At 39.3% G+C, this 16,404-nt stretch overlaps 1 protein-coding gene across 1 annotated transcript in view; it reads left to right on the top strand.

Moving 5' to 3' along the window:
• Positions 1 to 16,404, top strand: part of chn1 (chimerin 1) — a 42,805-nt gene that overhangs the window by 16,201 nt on the left and 10,200 nt on the right. Inside the window, exons 7-8 of the mRNA XM_066686927.1 lie at positions 1,468 to 1,756; positions 16,299 to 16,376. Of these exons, the coding sequence (XP_066543024.1) occupies positions 1,468 to 1,756; positions 16,299 to 16,376 (367 nt within the window). The remainder of the gene's footprint in view (positions 1 to 1,467; positions 1,757 to 16,298; positions 16,377 to 16,404) is intronic.

The following is a 16,404-nucleotide window of genomic DNA, read 5'->3' as shown; positions in this document are numbered from 1 at the left end:
ATCTAAAGTTTTTACATGTAAATTACATGATTTTTTTTTACAGTTTTCATAATTATGCCCCAATGAAATTCATTTGTGCTACGCATACACCGTAGTTGAAAAAGAAGGGGGTGGGGGGCAGCATTCCTCTGCTTTTTTTCCCGGGAGGGAACACGATGCTGCAGTTTTTTGAGAAATCTGTGTAAAGAGCCCAGTTTCAGCTGCTTACTGGACATAAGCAAATGCTAAAGACAGATGGCTGTGGGAAAACATGGCCGCTCTTCGCATCATTACAGCCCTAAAACAAGGTTTAACACAGGGCGGCCCCTTCTTCACCTACTGCAAATTTCAAGTAAATAAAATGCACCAAAATCATGCAATAATTCAAGCAAGATTTTGCCTTACGTCCCCGGTACAGAGGAAGAACCAGGGACGCACATGTTTCTGTGGTAAAAATCATAGACGGTCTTGGTTTGCAAGCCCCTCCTCCAGCGAACTTTGAACTTTTCATTTAAAAACGATTTATATAATTATTTATAAAATTAGTAAGTAAACGACTACAATGACACTAATACATGTTTTATTCAAGACAAAATCAGCTGCCAAAATTAACACTGCTGGCTAGAGATGGGCGGTATCCATGTTTTTTCATACCGTCTCAAAATTTTAACACAGTATGTGGCATGACTGTTGCATGGGGGTGCACTGTTGGCCTGTTTGAGCCTCCTATCTATGAGTGTGGGTCAAGTGAAGGGTTTTCAGCGCTGTACAGTACAGTTCAGCACAGCCAAACACTGCACACCGACACATGTTGATGAAAAAAAAAAATTCAGTGACTGTTGTAGTTCTACATTGTTCAGAAGCATAGCTGGCCAGCTAGCAGGCACTTGTGGTTTAGCACACCACACCAATTTTCGAGCAAACTGAGTTCAGTTCATATATGTTTAGAAGTAAAGGCCTCATACCTGTGAGCATAAAGATGAGTAAAGTGTCTTCTGAGTATTTTGTTTGTTTTCAGCTTCCTTCCTCTCTAATTTAACCCAATCTCAGCGCTAAACTCACAACTACAGTGGGCTACTGGGATTGTGCTCCCCTAGTTCGTTTTCAGAGTGTGACATCAGCAGTCAGTGAGTTCTCATAGCGCCCCCTCCCTGTGGCTCTCTTAAATGCGCATGACCAAAAGCTTTGGCCTTGTACTTAAAGACACAGAACAGAAGTTTGACACAACAAACACGTCATCATTTTGAGATACTGTCAACATTTTTAAATATTGCAGAACACAGTGTTATCGTTATACTGCCCAACCCTACTGCTGACCTGTTGACTGTTGCTACCTTAGTGTATATGTATATTAACTTTGAGAGGGTGCTTTGAGGTTCAGTGGATGGTCGTTTTTCAAGTGATCATTCATTACTTGTTCTCTTCTTTCCTCACTCAATTTTTCCTTATGTACTTAGTAATTGTTTTTTCTGTCTTTGCTCCCATCAGCTTTGGCAATCAAACTCGAAACTTCCGTTTATATTACGATGGAAAGCACTTTGTGGGGGAGAAACGTTTCGAGTCCATTCATGACTTGGTAACAGATGGCCTGATCACATTGTACATTGAAACAAAAGCAGCGGAGTACATAGCTAAGATGACCATCAACCCCATCTATGAGCATGTGGGCTACACCACTCTGAACCGTGAGCCTGCACTAAAGAAACCTGCACCTGTCAGCAGAGAAACACTGGATGGGAGAGAGACACACGGAGAGGACAGTGGCTTAGAGGAGAGGGTGAGTCAATTTTTTACCTTTAACTTCTGCTGTGTGTGGGTTTTGAGAGAGAGTGATGTCATGGTATGCTGTTACACTTTGCATATTTTGACTGAAGTGCTGGGTTTGTTGAGGTCTCTTAGTTAATAATGTGCCACAGTGGAGTCTTTTCTAAATTTCAAGAGGAAAAATCTTTGTTTAGCAACATTATACATGTCACTAAATGAGGCAGACTGTTAATTGCTTAATTGTGTTATGCAGAATCTGCTTGACAGCATGGGCACTTGTATCAACATTTTCTATTCATTTTACTTCAATTTACGACCATTTTTCAAAGAGAGCTTTATGAATGAGGGGAAATGCAATGGACCTAGTCATAACAGAATATTTACATATATCATATTACACATTAATTGCAGGAAATGAAGTGAGGTAGAGAAATAATCACGTAGTCATTAACGGATTGTTTTTTAGTACACAAACCCACACAAAAATATGAAATCTAGGGTATTTACAATATAAATAGGATCCAATATGCGTTCTCTATGCTTTAGTTTAATTTACAGGCTAATTGTTTCCTCCCCATGTCCTTGTAATAAAATTTTAATTCCAAATCATGACACCCCTGTGTATGTCTGTGAGAGAAATAGTGAATGTAACTGTTTATTTCACCTCAGACTGGAGACTTTAATCAGACTGAGGGGCATTAATTAGTTTGTCTTTTAAGTCTCCAGTTCAGTTGAGCTATTGATGTACAGTAATTGTGCTCATGTCCTAATCTGATGATCATATTATTATACTAATGGACTTGTGCGTTGATCTTTGTTCACTTTACGAGACAAAGAAATGTGAAATAATTCAGGGCATGCAAAGTGTGAACTAGGGCTGCACAATATATTGGTTAAACATCATTATTGTAATGTGTACATGTGCATTAGTTACATTGTTAGTGCATGTGCATTAGTTACAACAGCATTTCTATCAAATTCTGTGACATTTTCTTTGTTTAATGTCAAGAGACAGCGAAGAACTGGATTTATCAGAATTTAAATAGCATATAAAGTATTCCCCTATACAATAAATGGTGTATATTGTATGAATATTCCTTCCACGTTTTTTTTTCTTTCTTTTTTTACTTGAGGCTTGTAGCCCAGGCCGACTTGGTTGGGCTTTTTCTCTTAGGAGCCAGTGAAACAGAGAAAAGAGGTGCTGCAGCTGCCATATGCTCACACCACACACAATCAACTCAGCAGCACAATTAATCAGCCAGATAAAGAGCAAATCAGCACCGCTTTAAACATACACTAATTACACACACTCATCATTACAGCCCTTAGACTAAATTATTAGGGACGGCGCAACTGTGAATAAACATTCAGTTTATAAAAACAGTGGTTTTTTTTCAAGAGCAGAGATGTTCTAATTGCTTTTTGAAACAATAGAATTTGGATTGTTACTTTAAAATGTCCAAAGGAATTTTGCATGGATCTTTTATCTAATTCCATTGTTTCTGGTGCTTTTGATTTTTGATTTTTTTTTTCTCAGGAGCAAATTATATTTTATTAAATTTTTTTTGTGTTGGCTTATCCATTTGTTAGTGTTACAGTGTTTTTAAAATATTTCTGTAGATCTTAGTTTAAAATAATCGAGGCAGGAATGGGCATCCAAATAAGCAGGAAAATTCTTCATATCTGATTCGTTCTTTGCAAAGGAAAGTTAATAAAGGAATGATATAGATTGTGTTGACTCTGGGACATATCCCGTGCTGCTGTGTAAATTGCTTTGTGTCTCTGAAGGTTTGCTTGTAATATAAAGGTGTAGCACCACCAGGAAAATTACACGTCTTTCTTTAGAAACAGTAATATCTGTAATCTCTTGCAATTGGAATTCAAAGACAAGTTATTCCATGTCTCAGCACATGAAGCTAGTAATATTATTGCTGTTATTGGACATGTTATTGCCAAACAAAGTGCTCTGTAAACAAAGGTGTGAGATCTTATGGGATCATCCAGAATTAAACTTGTTCAACCCTTTTCTGAATGAAATGTGTAAAACCTCTGGGATAAAAGAGAATTTCGTCCCTGTAGCATAGTGCAGACCAGGCCTTTGTGATATAAAAACATAATTAACAAATTATTTTTTAAAAATGGGGATCATGATTTAATTCTTTCCCCGGGCTCATCTGAGAATACAGTGGAACCTCTACCTATGAACTTGATCCGTTCCGTGACCCGGTTCGTAAGTAGAACGAGTCAATTTTCCCCATTTAAAATAATGGAAAAGCAATTAATGCGTTCCAGCCCCCACCCTGAAAATCACCCTTTTTGTACTGATATATGTTTACAACACTCTCAAATTAGTAAAAAAATACATGTAGCGTTACTAAAAATAAAAAAGAAACAGTGGTAACAGTAATAAAAAGAAATAATAAAGTTTTAAGTGGTTACACATCGCTACCTTGAAGACGTGACGACTGGCTGGAGGAGTAACACAGGCACTGGCTGTATGACGGGAGGTGGGGGGTGGGTGGAATAACGGAGAGTAGTCGGGAGACGAAGCGTAGATACGGCTTATTTTAGCACGAATTTCGATGTCTGCTATTTACACTAATGCTAAATTGCTAAAGCTACAATTTGCTAATCTTAAAAGCTCACTCAAGTCTGGGCGCGCTGGGAGACTCGCCTATTGGGGTCAGTGGCCAAAGTACAGTGGAACCTCTGCTAACGAACGCCTACACTAATGAACTTTCCAAGATACGAACCGGGCATTTGAATATTTTTTGCCTCCACCAACGAACCATGACTCTAGAAATGAACCCGAGCCTCCGCGGAAAGTTCATTAGTGTAGGCGTTCGTTAGCAGAGGTTCCACTGTATTTTGATTCAGTGTAGACTTTAAACCAGGGGTCAGGGTTCAACAATAACAATTGCCTGAATGCTCAGGACCAGTAAAACATTGATGTCAGAAGAGCAGCATGAAGTTTCCATTGCCAGGATGGGTACATTCATGTTTACCCAGTCCAAACAAACCAATTCTATTATTTATTGACAAGTGACATCAGAGCAAGATGCGCAGAAAAATGTCGGTGAAGCTCAAAAATAAGATAGGAAATAGAAATGAGTATATGGAGGAGTGTATATTTGGGGCAAAACCCCTGAGCATCTGTCACAGAAAAATTTGTAGTTGTAGTTGTCACACGTGTATCAGTAAATTTGAAGACGCAGAATATCTCTTCAGGAGTTGCAAACCTGTAGATTTTTTTTCCACACAAATACAAATACACAGTTACACCTTCACAGAGTCTTCATTGCAGAAGCACAAATCCAATTGTACCTACACAAGTACGAAAAAGTCATGCGCTCAGTTTTGCTACGGTTCAGCGGTGAATATGGTGCAAAACACATTCACACACTTGTATAAAACATGCACAAAACATACACATTCGCAAACCAGTATGTGAATGTGTGCAATGCGAGTCACACACCAGTAGAAAGTCTCCTTAGAAATACTTAGTTTTTTTGGGGGGCAGGTATTTGTCAAGCACAAACACAAGTCAATGATTACACCTGCTCAAATCTGAGGTTACGAGTCTCAGATGCTGTCTTTTTCGCTCACACGTGACTACTCCCGCATGCTCTCACTTTTACACCAAATTTCTCAGTTAGTGTGGTGCAAAACTAAGTTGTGCATCTGTAGATCCAGGGGCGAACACTGTTCAGAGATCAGTGAGCCCTTCTAACCAATCAGAGGAGCTTGTTGGGCAGGTGTCAAATGCTATTGGCTGATGTCTCCTTTAAACAAACAGAAAACCTTCTCCAGCAAACAAACATGGATGACCGCATGTTTGTTCAGTTTCTGAAATGGGTGAAAAAGGGAAAACAAGGAATGACTATCACGTCTCTGATGGAAAACAAAGTGGCATTGAAATAAATCTGGGATCGTGCTCTGTGTGTTTTTGGGGTGGATTGTCTATGCAAAACTGCCCATATGTGTGAGTGTCTGAGTAAATGTTTGAGTGTGTCATGCGCTGTGATGGACTGGTGCCTCCTCCATGGTGCATTTCTGCCTTACACCTAATAAGTCCAGATACTTCACAGAGGTGCAGCCATAAATACCTGAACAGTTGGGAGCTCAGATTAAGGTTTATGTCCTGTATTGTAAAGGCTTCTTCAGTCAAGACTTACTGACTTTTTTGCAAGCCATAATTCTGTGATATTATTTGTGCATTAAAAGAACACAAAGGAGCATGCAGAGGGCAGGCATAAAAAACATCACGCAGTAAAGAAAAATGAGTGCATGCTGAAATCTCATGGCAAAGGCCAAAGTTCAGTGGGTTGTACTATTCTTAAAGGTTTCATGTAAAGATATTCTGTGTAAGATATGCCTTGCAGTGTCAGTAATGACCTTTTTCTTCAGCTGATCACAAGACGCCTGCCTTGCTGTCAGTGCAGTTTATTCTTCAGAATTCATATATCTTTTTGCCTGTACGCATGCGCTTTGGTCATCATCAGTGCTGTTGTCATCAGCCAGGACCAGCAGAGACATGCAGGCTGTCACAGAAGGCTCTGTGCTTCCTACATAATGCACTGTGCGGGTGATGAAACTATGGCTTCAGCACCAAAATAATGCACGGAATGTTAAAAAAAAGTTTTTGAGTTTGACATATTGTAAAGTACTTGGGTGTAGAAGCCATTATTTAGATAGATGGGTAGATGTACAGAGCAATGGCAATAAAGTTGAATCTATCTAAGTAAAAGACAACAAAACGCAGTTAGCGTCTACCAGAAGTGCAAATAGTAGCATAGTGCAAAAATGGCAGCATTGTCTAATAACAGATAGGGTACAAAATGGCACTGAAATGCAAGAGTAAGATATTAATAAATCAGAAGAATATTTATAACATAGGCTCTACATTCTGCAAAACACAAAATTAAGGGACCCAATCAGGATGGAGCATAAACATATCAGTGTATATTTTTAATGCCATTTCGGACAAATATTGTTTTCTTACGCTTGTACGCTTGAATGTAAAGCATATATACGTGAGATGAGCAAAAAAAACAACAACTGATTAATGAGGCTGGCTATTGTGAAAGTAGCTTTACTTTTTGTGTCACTTAGGAGTTTGATACCCTACGGTTTCAGAAGTGTTGTTTTCCTTGTTGTATTTAAACAACAGTTTAAATTGGTCATCAATGATGTGGCAAGAAGAAAGAAACAATGCTCTATTAATGAAACGGTGTCTATGTCACCTACTGTTAGATCAGAAATTTCAAATGAAATCTGAAATTAAGAGCTCCCAGTTTGGGTCCTTTATAAGTTGTAAGTTGGTCACTTTATTGGAGTGATTTTTGGTTTAAATACTTAGTTTTACTTTTAGAAGGTTTGCTGCAAATATTTTACTAGTTCAGCATTAAAATCAGTTTCTCCTATTTAACACAGCTTTGTTAAGTGAGCAGTTCATCACTCTGTTATGCTAAGGCTTAATGTTATGCTAAGGCTTAGAACACATAATATAATTTGTATTATGGAACAGGGTTATATGGGAATCTACATTTCTGAGTGGGATTGTCTGAAAAACAGACAATTGTTCGCTCCGTCCAGCTGGTGTTATAGAGGCTTTAGGGCTTCTTAACTGAAGCTAAGCAAGGCTGACATTTGTAGAGTTCAAGTGGACAGATTGTGTGTGTGCGTGTGTGTGCGCACACATGCATCATTTTCTTTAAGACAATAGCAGTTTATAGAGAGGTCTTGTTTGCGTGTAAGTTCCCTATAGAATTTTTTTATCTGCTGACTTTATATATATAATCATACATAATAAACTGCACTGTGCCATGTAAACTATGAAATAAACCATGAAAATGTGTGTATATGTATGTGTATATACAATATTTTACTCAAGTCTTTCATGGTTTAGTTCATGGTTATGGCATAGTGCAGTTTATTATGTCATTCTTGATGGTACTGCTGTTGAAGGAAGTATCTATTTAGAATAATGGAGTGTGTTTGTGAATATGCAGACGTCCAAGACGAGGCATCTTTTTGGCTGTACACACATCACTTAAAAGGGGGTAGCTGTCTGCTCGCGCTGTGTGTGCTGGGAGTTAGTGCTGATTGTGGACTGTTTAGGGGCTCTCACAACCGAACTGAGAACCACTGGGTACAAAAAGATCTCTGCATGTATTAAATTTCCATGGAGCACTTAGCGCTACTATTTAGCAGAAACAACAGAGAAGGTGTTTGTAATAGTTTTTAACCTAGGAGGGAGCAGCCAGTGATTCTGTGCTACAAAATGAATTTCTCTTATGGAATTTGCTTCTGCACTACCCTCTTATGAAATATTCTTCTGAAAGCAATATCTTTTCTTGTAGGGTAACTTAATTTTACACATGCCCCCCAAAGCTAACTCAAACCAAACTTTGATATAGCAATCTACAATGCTGCATGTTTGTATTTTATATTATAGAATAGTGTTAGACGTTCATTCATTCATTGTCTGTAACTGCTTATCCAGACCAGGGTCATGGTGGGGCTGGAGCCTACATGGAATCACTGGGCACATGTTAGACTTCATACTAAAGTTAATTATTTAAATGTGACTCATGTATTTGACCCAGTTCTTCTCCCACCATAAATGAACGTGCATCATAGACTTCTTTGAGATATATGATGTAGGAGGTTTGAGTGGGAGTCTTCTTTAAAGGCTTAGGAGTGTTTAATTTTGCTGGGTATGTGTATAAAATCTGTGTAGGTGTAAGACAAACAAGTTGAATAATTGAAGAAGCTACTAGGGTTTTTTAAGTATGCGGTTTTCTCCAATGTCGCCTTCTCCTTAGACCACTGAGTCTGTTTCAGCAAACTGGATAATCACATCTCCTACTCACCGGAAATACACGTAAGCGCCGTTCCTATGGGAACAGAGCTCTTTACAGAAGATGGTGTTACACCCACACAATTTTGACACACGAGTGTACCCAGTATTGATGTTCTTCGTCATGTTTAATCCAGAACAACCATCAGCTATGAGTCATTATTGAACTTTAGATTTTTGAGCCCTTTGGAATGTGTGAATTTTCACAGTTACAACTTCAGTCCTTATACAACAAGCATCAAATAAATTGAATGAATGCTGTGCAGTTTAATCTACACGTTAATTCAAGCAGCTAATTTCACAAAAACATAAGCATTGCAGTTCTAGAGCTCTTCATTTCTTAATGTTCTTAAACAGGTGGTCATCCAGCTTCGCACTGCCAGCAGTTTTCACCATCTTAAATTTCACACACCTCATTTAACTAATCACAGACATCTGAAGGCAATATTGCTATGATAATATGCACTATTGGGTTTATCAGGGTTAGAAAGTGCAGCTGGATTTTGAGGAACATGGTTCTAACAGTACTGTTAGTAATGTAATGTTGTATCCAATCTTAACCAGTTGTATAGGGCTCCTATAAAATAGATTTTGGATTGGCAATAATGATATTTAAATAATACAATGTTTGAATGATCAGTATTTAAAACCAGCTTTTTCACTTCTCTCCAGTCTAGTGTTGGTTGTTTTTTTCTGTCTGTAATTATGCAGTAGTTATAAAACTAGTTCTCTAATGCATGTTTCCTATTGTTCTATGAACATATTTCTAAATGAGTGCAGTCAATTAAATAGTAATTAAATATCAATATCTGTGTACAGCACTTATTGCCTGTAAGCTTGTTTATTCTTTGACCTCCCCTTAAGAGAGTGGATGTGTGTAGCTGTTTAGCATTCTACTCAGTATGTTGGATCAATCAAATTCACAGCACACACTTGATAAAAGTTTGGATTAATTATTTCTGATCTCTTGATCGCTGTGGTGCTGCAGCTTTACATCCTTGCTGAAAGTTTTTTTTTTCTTTTGTTAGTGCTGAGTGTGGGAAAGTTTGCTGTTTTATATATATATTTATAGTGTGTGTGTCCTTGTTCTCTCCAGTCATGCAGTGGAGAGGAGAATGCGGCTAAGTTGCGTAACACTATTGATCAGCAGTACACTGAGAGAGTGTGAGAGAGGGAGATGGAGATGGTGGAGGGCAGATAGGTGGCTCATAGTTCTGCAGTGACTTTAGGTTTAAGAACAAGGGCAGAGTGTTCATTGCTGTTTTGCCTATTCAGTCTTTTAGCACACATGCTGGAGGAATACCAACTATTCTAATTGCTCACTGCAGATTTCTTTCTAATGTGATATCTTTCTGGATATTTGAAATGTTGGCTTCTCAGTTAAATTATTCAGAATTGTGATGTGATTTTTGTGTTTTACATACCTCATTGCAGTAAATACAGACTTATTTATACTCTCCTTAACATACATACTGACAATATACATAATATATTCAGAAAACATGACGATATTATCATGATAACTGTAAAATATTGTCATAATACCTGCTATTTTTTTACTCTATTATACCAGGGGCTAGCATATTTGAAAAAGCACTTGAGTCTAAATGGAATTGATTGAAGATGTGAAAGCAAGGCAAACCGAATTCAGTATTAAGTAGTTTGGTTTGGATAGATCTGTAAATGTAAAGCTTTTCAAATTTACCAGAAGAGATACTGTTAATATAGCTCTTTTGCAGCTGCATAAATTGCTTATAGTCTATTACTATCAGTGATTGTAATACATAGTAAAATGTTGTAATGAAACATTTCACAAATCTCCCGTGTATCACTCTGGTGAAATTGCACACACACCAAACCGTTTGCTGTTGAACACAATTATGTGAAGTAATTATTTGTGTGTATTAGCTCATGTATCATGTGGACTGTGTACGTTTCTTGGTATGACCTTGGTGTGAAAGTGTTTGTATGTGTGCCCAGTATGTGATTGTCACACCTCATTTATCATTGTCCCCACCACAGACAAAGCCTGGTAATCTATTTGTCTGGTAGAAACACAGGGTTAATCTTTTTTCTAGGCTTTTTGTGCAGAATAAGCAAAAAAAAAAGTATACATTGTAGAAAAGATGGTTCAATTCTTACTCATAAAGACCTATAGAAAATCGGGGACAATAATACCAATTATTTGGGCAAATAATCTGCATGATTTTGAGAGAATACTTAACACAATGTAATACATCAGAGGATAAACTCTGTAATGCTGTGCCAATGGTAATTATGATGTATTGACTGCCCACATGTTAATCACCATTTAACTAGTTACATTGTTATATTAGTTTAATATATCATCGCTGTCTAAAGAGCAATATGTATCGCCAAAATAGCAACTTTACAGAAGGAAAAACCTTCTTGAATTCCAATGTAAGTTAATGTAAAGAAATTGAAGTCCAAGTAAATTTCATTTTCATTTCATTCAAGTAAGTTTCATTGTCTAACCCCTGTATATTCTCTTAAAAAGCTAAATCAATTTCTTTGTTTGATTCAGTAACTCACTCTGGCCAGGCCATCCACCTACCTCCCAGCTGTAGTGGTTCTGCAGCTTGATGGTCCTTTTCCCTCTCTCAAATCTTGTTGAGAATATCCTTAGAATACTGAATCATGAACTCGGTGTAATGAATCAAGATCAGGCAACAGTTAAGTTTTTGTTTCATGTTTGTGCTGCTAATTAGCTTTTGTTATATATCATATAATCAGCATATAATAATACAAATTAAAGTTTAGACTTGTATAGATGATAATCTTTGGTCTGACTTGATCTCTAAGAGCTGTGTGAATCCCAAGTTCATGTGTAGCTTGTTTTGGTTGCATTTTTCTTTTGTATTCATTGTCTGTTTAAATGTGACCTTTATAGTCACCACAAGGTTCTTTCAATGCTCTGATTTCTCTCATCGCTTCTTTGAGAGTCTTATGTATGCAGAGGCCTTCAAGCTTTGTGCTTTATAGAAAGCTTGCTGCTATAGTAACGTACTCTTTATGATCTGCCTTGTGCTTCTGCACCGGTCTTAGCCATTCATAGCACGTAATGGACCTTCAGTACTGAATTAAACTGTGACTTAGAGGACGATAGAGAAGTACTGATCAGGAGTATTGTCCTAAGTAAAGGAATGTTCTATGCAAGTCTATGGAGCATTCAGAACACATCAGGTGCTTCAGTTCCTCTCCCTCCCTTCCCCTGCTCCATGATTACGCATTGCGATTACATGTTATATAACGTTACATAACTTCCAGCCCACATTATCATCGGCCCCAAGAGAGAAGATGGTTTGTTTATGAGAAAATAAAGTATCTGTGTGTTGGTGGTGTTTTAATGGAGTCTATTGTATGCCAGTTAGTTCTTGCTGTACTTTATTTTGTACTAAAATTTATTATGACATTTTGGACTGATTTTTCTTTCCAGGTTATATAATTAGAAAGAGACAGGCCCAGAGATGTGTGGATGTTAAGAGTGCTGGGATTTCAAACAGGAAAAGAAGCTAGGCGGGCTTGATGATATTTTGTGATGATACAGGTCAGCGATATGTTTAACCTTTTACATAACACCACTCTCGTCTACTCAAGATGCACTTATCCCATGCCCCATTTCACTTTGTCTGGTCCACTTAAGTTAAGCACAGCTTTATCATTTAAGAGAGGCTTAGAGGTTCAGATTTCTGCAGTAAAAATAAAACATAAAAAATGTATAGAATTACTGTATATTTTTTGTTTCTATAGATTTTTTTTGTGAATAACATGGGTAAAGGTAATTCTCTACAGAAAATACATAAGTATGTAATCAGAAAACAGCTCAACGAAACATTACACATTATAAGAGGTGGTCAAAAGTTAAAGTTGCTGTGGTTTTATCATGAAATAATTATATATTTTTCTTACTTGGCTGTCATAAACCGACCAATCTGGTTATGAAAATGAGGCAACAGAACAACAGATGCACATATGGTTAGATCAGGTCTGTGTATGCTGGTGCAGCTAATGCCCAATTAGCTCATGTGCTGTAAAAGCAAGAAACTCCTGTTAAACCATCAGGTGTTTAATGTCGGTGGACAAATGAGTGATTATGTGGACAGATGGACACGCTCTTTCTCCCCTGTTTTCTGTGAAGACTGAAAATGGCCTTGAGTTAACAGCTCCCTGCATCAATCCATTTTACAAGTGGCGTTTGGGTCCGGGTGCATTTTGAGGAGCAGACAGATCAATCAGTGTCAATTAGCAGAGCGGCTGAAAGCGGCCCCATCCTGAGAGCCAGACGCCACAACTGCACCAAGCAGCAGGCAGCGCTGTTAAACTCCGTACAGCTCGAGTGCAAAAGGCATTAACCGAATGCTCAGCGGTGTTGCATAGCTCGCTAGGAGACTGGACGAGATGTAAATATGAAAGGCACAGGGCTGCTGTGTTGACCCACGGGGTGCAGGTATCTGCCACTAGGCCAGCGTGTCTCTGGGTGTACAGCAGCTCTTCCTGGAGCTTTGGGCTCACTGCCTTTCATCTCTGCCCCAGCAGTTTCAGTCAGCCAACCTGCACTTGGCTCATTGATCTGGAAGCCAGCAGGCAGGAAGCTCTCATCCTGGCCACCATTTGTGCTCGGAACTGGCAGGGACTGGCTTTAGTGATCTCTTATGGTATTGATTAGACAGGAACACATTGAAAGTAAGTAAGGGGGTGTGTGTAAACGAGGCCACTTTAGAAGCCAGTTTGGCTTCTTCTGACTTAGAAGATCAGGTTTGGGAATCCATAACTCTAAGATGAGAGGGAGTGTGCAGATGAAAGGAAGAAAATAAAAGAGAAAGTATGAGTTAAAATCTCAGTTTGTTTGGGCACCTCAAAGACAAGGTGAGTGGTAGAACACCTCTTGCTGTGTTCAAAGTCACAGTACGACTAAGAGGCTTTCCTTGCCATTATCTTTCTCTACTCAGTGGAGTTCACTGGATTTACTGCTTTAGGCGATGTTTGTGGTAAGATGTGTTGGCTGTATCACTCTGCAAGAGTTACTGGTATTAAAAGAACACCGTTAATGATATATATATGTACTAGGGTAAACAAATACATTGAAGCATCTTTGTAAAAGTGTATATATATTTTCTTCACAGCATTTTGCTGATGGACAGTATTACATTTATCACAGATAGCCCCATTAGGGTCCACATTGTTCCCTGTTCCTTTGTTTTAAATGTGTGTCTTAAGCTTCTTTCACATATGAGCTTGAGTAATTCTAGAGAACATTCTGAGTATCAGGAGTGGTCTTTTCACACATGCAGGGTACAGCAGGTGATTTTTCTGTGTCTGGTGCATTCTCGCAGTGGCAAATGCTGTGGGTGCTTTAGGCACGAGCATCACCTGTGCTGCTTGTGCAGGAGATACAGTGCCATTCTGTAGTCACACATGCTCACTCTTTACCTGAAGTCTCTACTTGGGCGCTAGAACAATAAATTTTGTGTAAAGTCTGGGACAAATGTTGCAGGTGTTTGCATCCATACATTTTACTGTTTTACAGTTCCTCCGGGTAAACTCCCAGGTACATTTCTGGCTTACTGTGCGTGTGTAAACGTGGCTTTAGTGGGTACAGAAGCATTTGTTTAAGCATATATCTTTGTTTAATTTAGAATTAGAAACAATTTATTGGCCACTGTGCTTGCATCTAACCCATCCGTGCAGTGAAACACACATTTACACACACTAGTGAACACTAGAAGGCAGTGAGCACACACGTGCACCCAGGGAACAGTTGGGGGTTAGGTGCCTTGCTAAAGGGCACTTCAGTCATGACCTGCCGGCTCTGGGGATCGAACTGCCAGTCTTCAAGTTACATCCCAGTCCCTAACCACCAGGCCACTGCTGCTCCTTATTATTAATAATTTAAATCTAATTTATTTATTAACCTTCTTGTAAAATCCCCGGATTTCTGATAAATGTGTTCAATTGTACACAAAAAGTATATTCAACATAGAATAACATTGACAGTAGCACAGTGTTCCAGAGTCTAGTGTAAACCCTCCTAAAAACTTGTTGTTGGTGAAAATTCCCTATTAATTCTCATTTTTGGGGTTAACAGGTTTACCATTTGTATATTTAAATTGTATTATTAGAATTAAACAGCATTTACTGTTATTCACTTTGGCAACTCATGTTTTCATTGCGTGTATTTGATTTCAGCTGAAAGTCTGATGTATTGTGTTTGAGTGTGGTCTGTGCTGGAGAAGAGCCCTTCCCCTCATTAACATAACACTTTAATTGGGTTTAGCGGTGGAAGCCAGGAAACTGTGTGACAGGCTCTGCTTTGTCTTTGAGAGGATTTAATTACATGCAGTGAGCACATGAAGCTGGACCATCTCTGGAAACTCAGTGAAGCTTTTCCACACACCCTGATACAGCAGGAAATTAGTTTAAGATTGAATCAGGTTTGCCTTCTCGTTTTAAATCAGGTTTGCCTTCACCTGCTGTGTGAAGAGGGAAACAAAACATTTTGTTGGTCTCTAAAAACAATATGACCTATGATGTTTTGAGGGACTTTTATTTTGTGTTGTTTCTTTGTTGTGCTGTTGGTGTAGTTGGGCTAGTGGTTAGCTGAAGAAGGTAATGTTAGAGCTGTTGGAAGTGGTACTGAGCTGCTATTAGCACAGTGTTAGCACTGAGCTCAGAGGTGATGGATGACTCACTCAGTGGTCATTACTGGCCCACGCTTGTTCTCAGGCTCCTCCACATTTCTGTGCTCTGCTGCTCTCCTCCCACTCTCTCCCTTACACAGTTTCTGGGGACGGGACAGGAGGGACTCGTTGGGGGAGCAAGTGCGCTGATGAAACCACTGCCAGGTCTGTTCTGATTGGTTAGTTTGAGCTGTGAGATTCAGTGTGACTGTCGCTAGATCCCTCCCCCACTGCGCTCCCTCTCTCACACACACTCTCTCTCTTGCGCTCTCTCTCTCTCTCTCTCTCTCTCTCTCTCTCTCACCCCCCCCTCTCTCTCTCTCTCTCTCTCTCTCTCTCTCTCTCTCTCTCTGAGGCTGTGTTCCAGAGAGGATATCTGCCGTTTGCAGAACGGAGAGGATTAACTCAACCACACATCTCATCTGCATATAGATGCTCAGCTAGGCAGACAGAGGGGCTATGCGCACATGCTCACACTTAAACACACAACCGCTTCTTTTCCTCATCCATCCACTTCTGGACTAACTGGTTCTGTTTGCAAGGAGTAATTATTTTTATTTTGAAATTGAAGTCTAAGGCTCTGTGAGAGGTGGCTTCTTTGACTGTGTTTTGCTTTCTGGGTCTTTAGTCCGTATCTCCCCAGCAGCTGACTGCCTCACCTATCAGTAACGCAATGCAGGACATCCTCAGTGTGAACGGGACCCTCTGACTGTCACAGGGCTTTGTTTTCCTCTAGCATCATCTGAAATACCCTTGGTCTCACCACTGAGCTCCTAGCAGCACTCTAGCACTGTAAAATCGTTTTTTGCAAGCGTGTCAGCATGCCGTCACGGGAGTCTTACACTCCCCGTAAGGGGGAGAAGACCCTGGTACACAAGGCCAAACAGGAAGGGAAAGAGCAGGAGATGTTGGCGGCCGCTCTGGGAATGAGGATGGGACCTCAGAAGCCTCCTGCCACTCTCTGGCAACCTCTAAAACTCTTTGCCTATTCACAGCTCACATCGTTGGTGAGACGAGCGACACTGAAGGAGAACGACCGCACGCCCAAGTATGAAAAAGTCCACAACTTCAAGGTAAGACTTTATGTTTTCTAATGTTTTG

Source organism: Hoplias malabaricus, chromosome 12 (assembly GCF_029633855.1).
Source record: "Hoplias malabaricus isolate fHopMal1 chromosome 12, fHopMal1.hap1, whole genome shotgun sequence".
Classification (NCBI taxonomy): domain Eukaryota; kingdom Metazoa; phylum Chordata; class Actinopteri; order Characiformes; family Erythrinidae; genus Hoplias; species Hoplias malabaricus.
The sequence above is the reverse complement of the archived record's forward strand: the minus strand, read 5'-3'. Positions and strand labels throughout refer to the sequence as shown.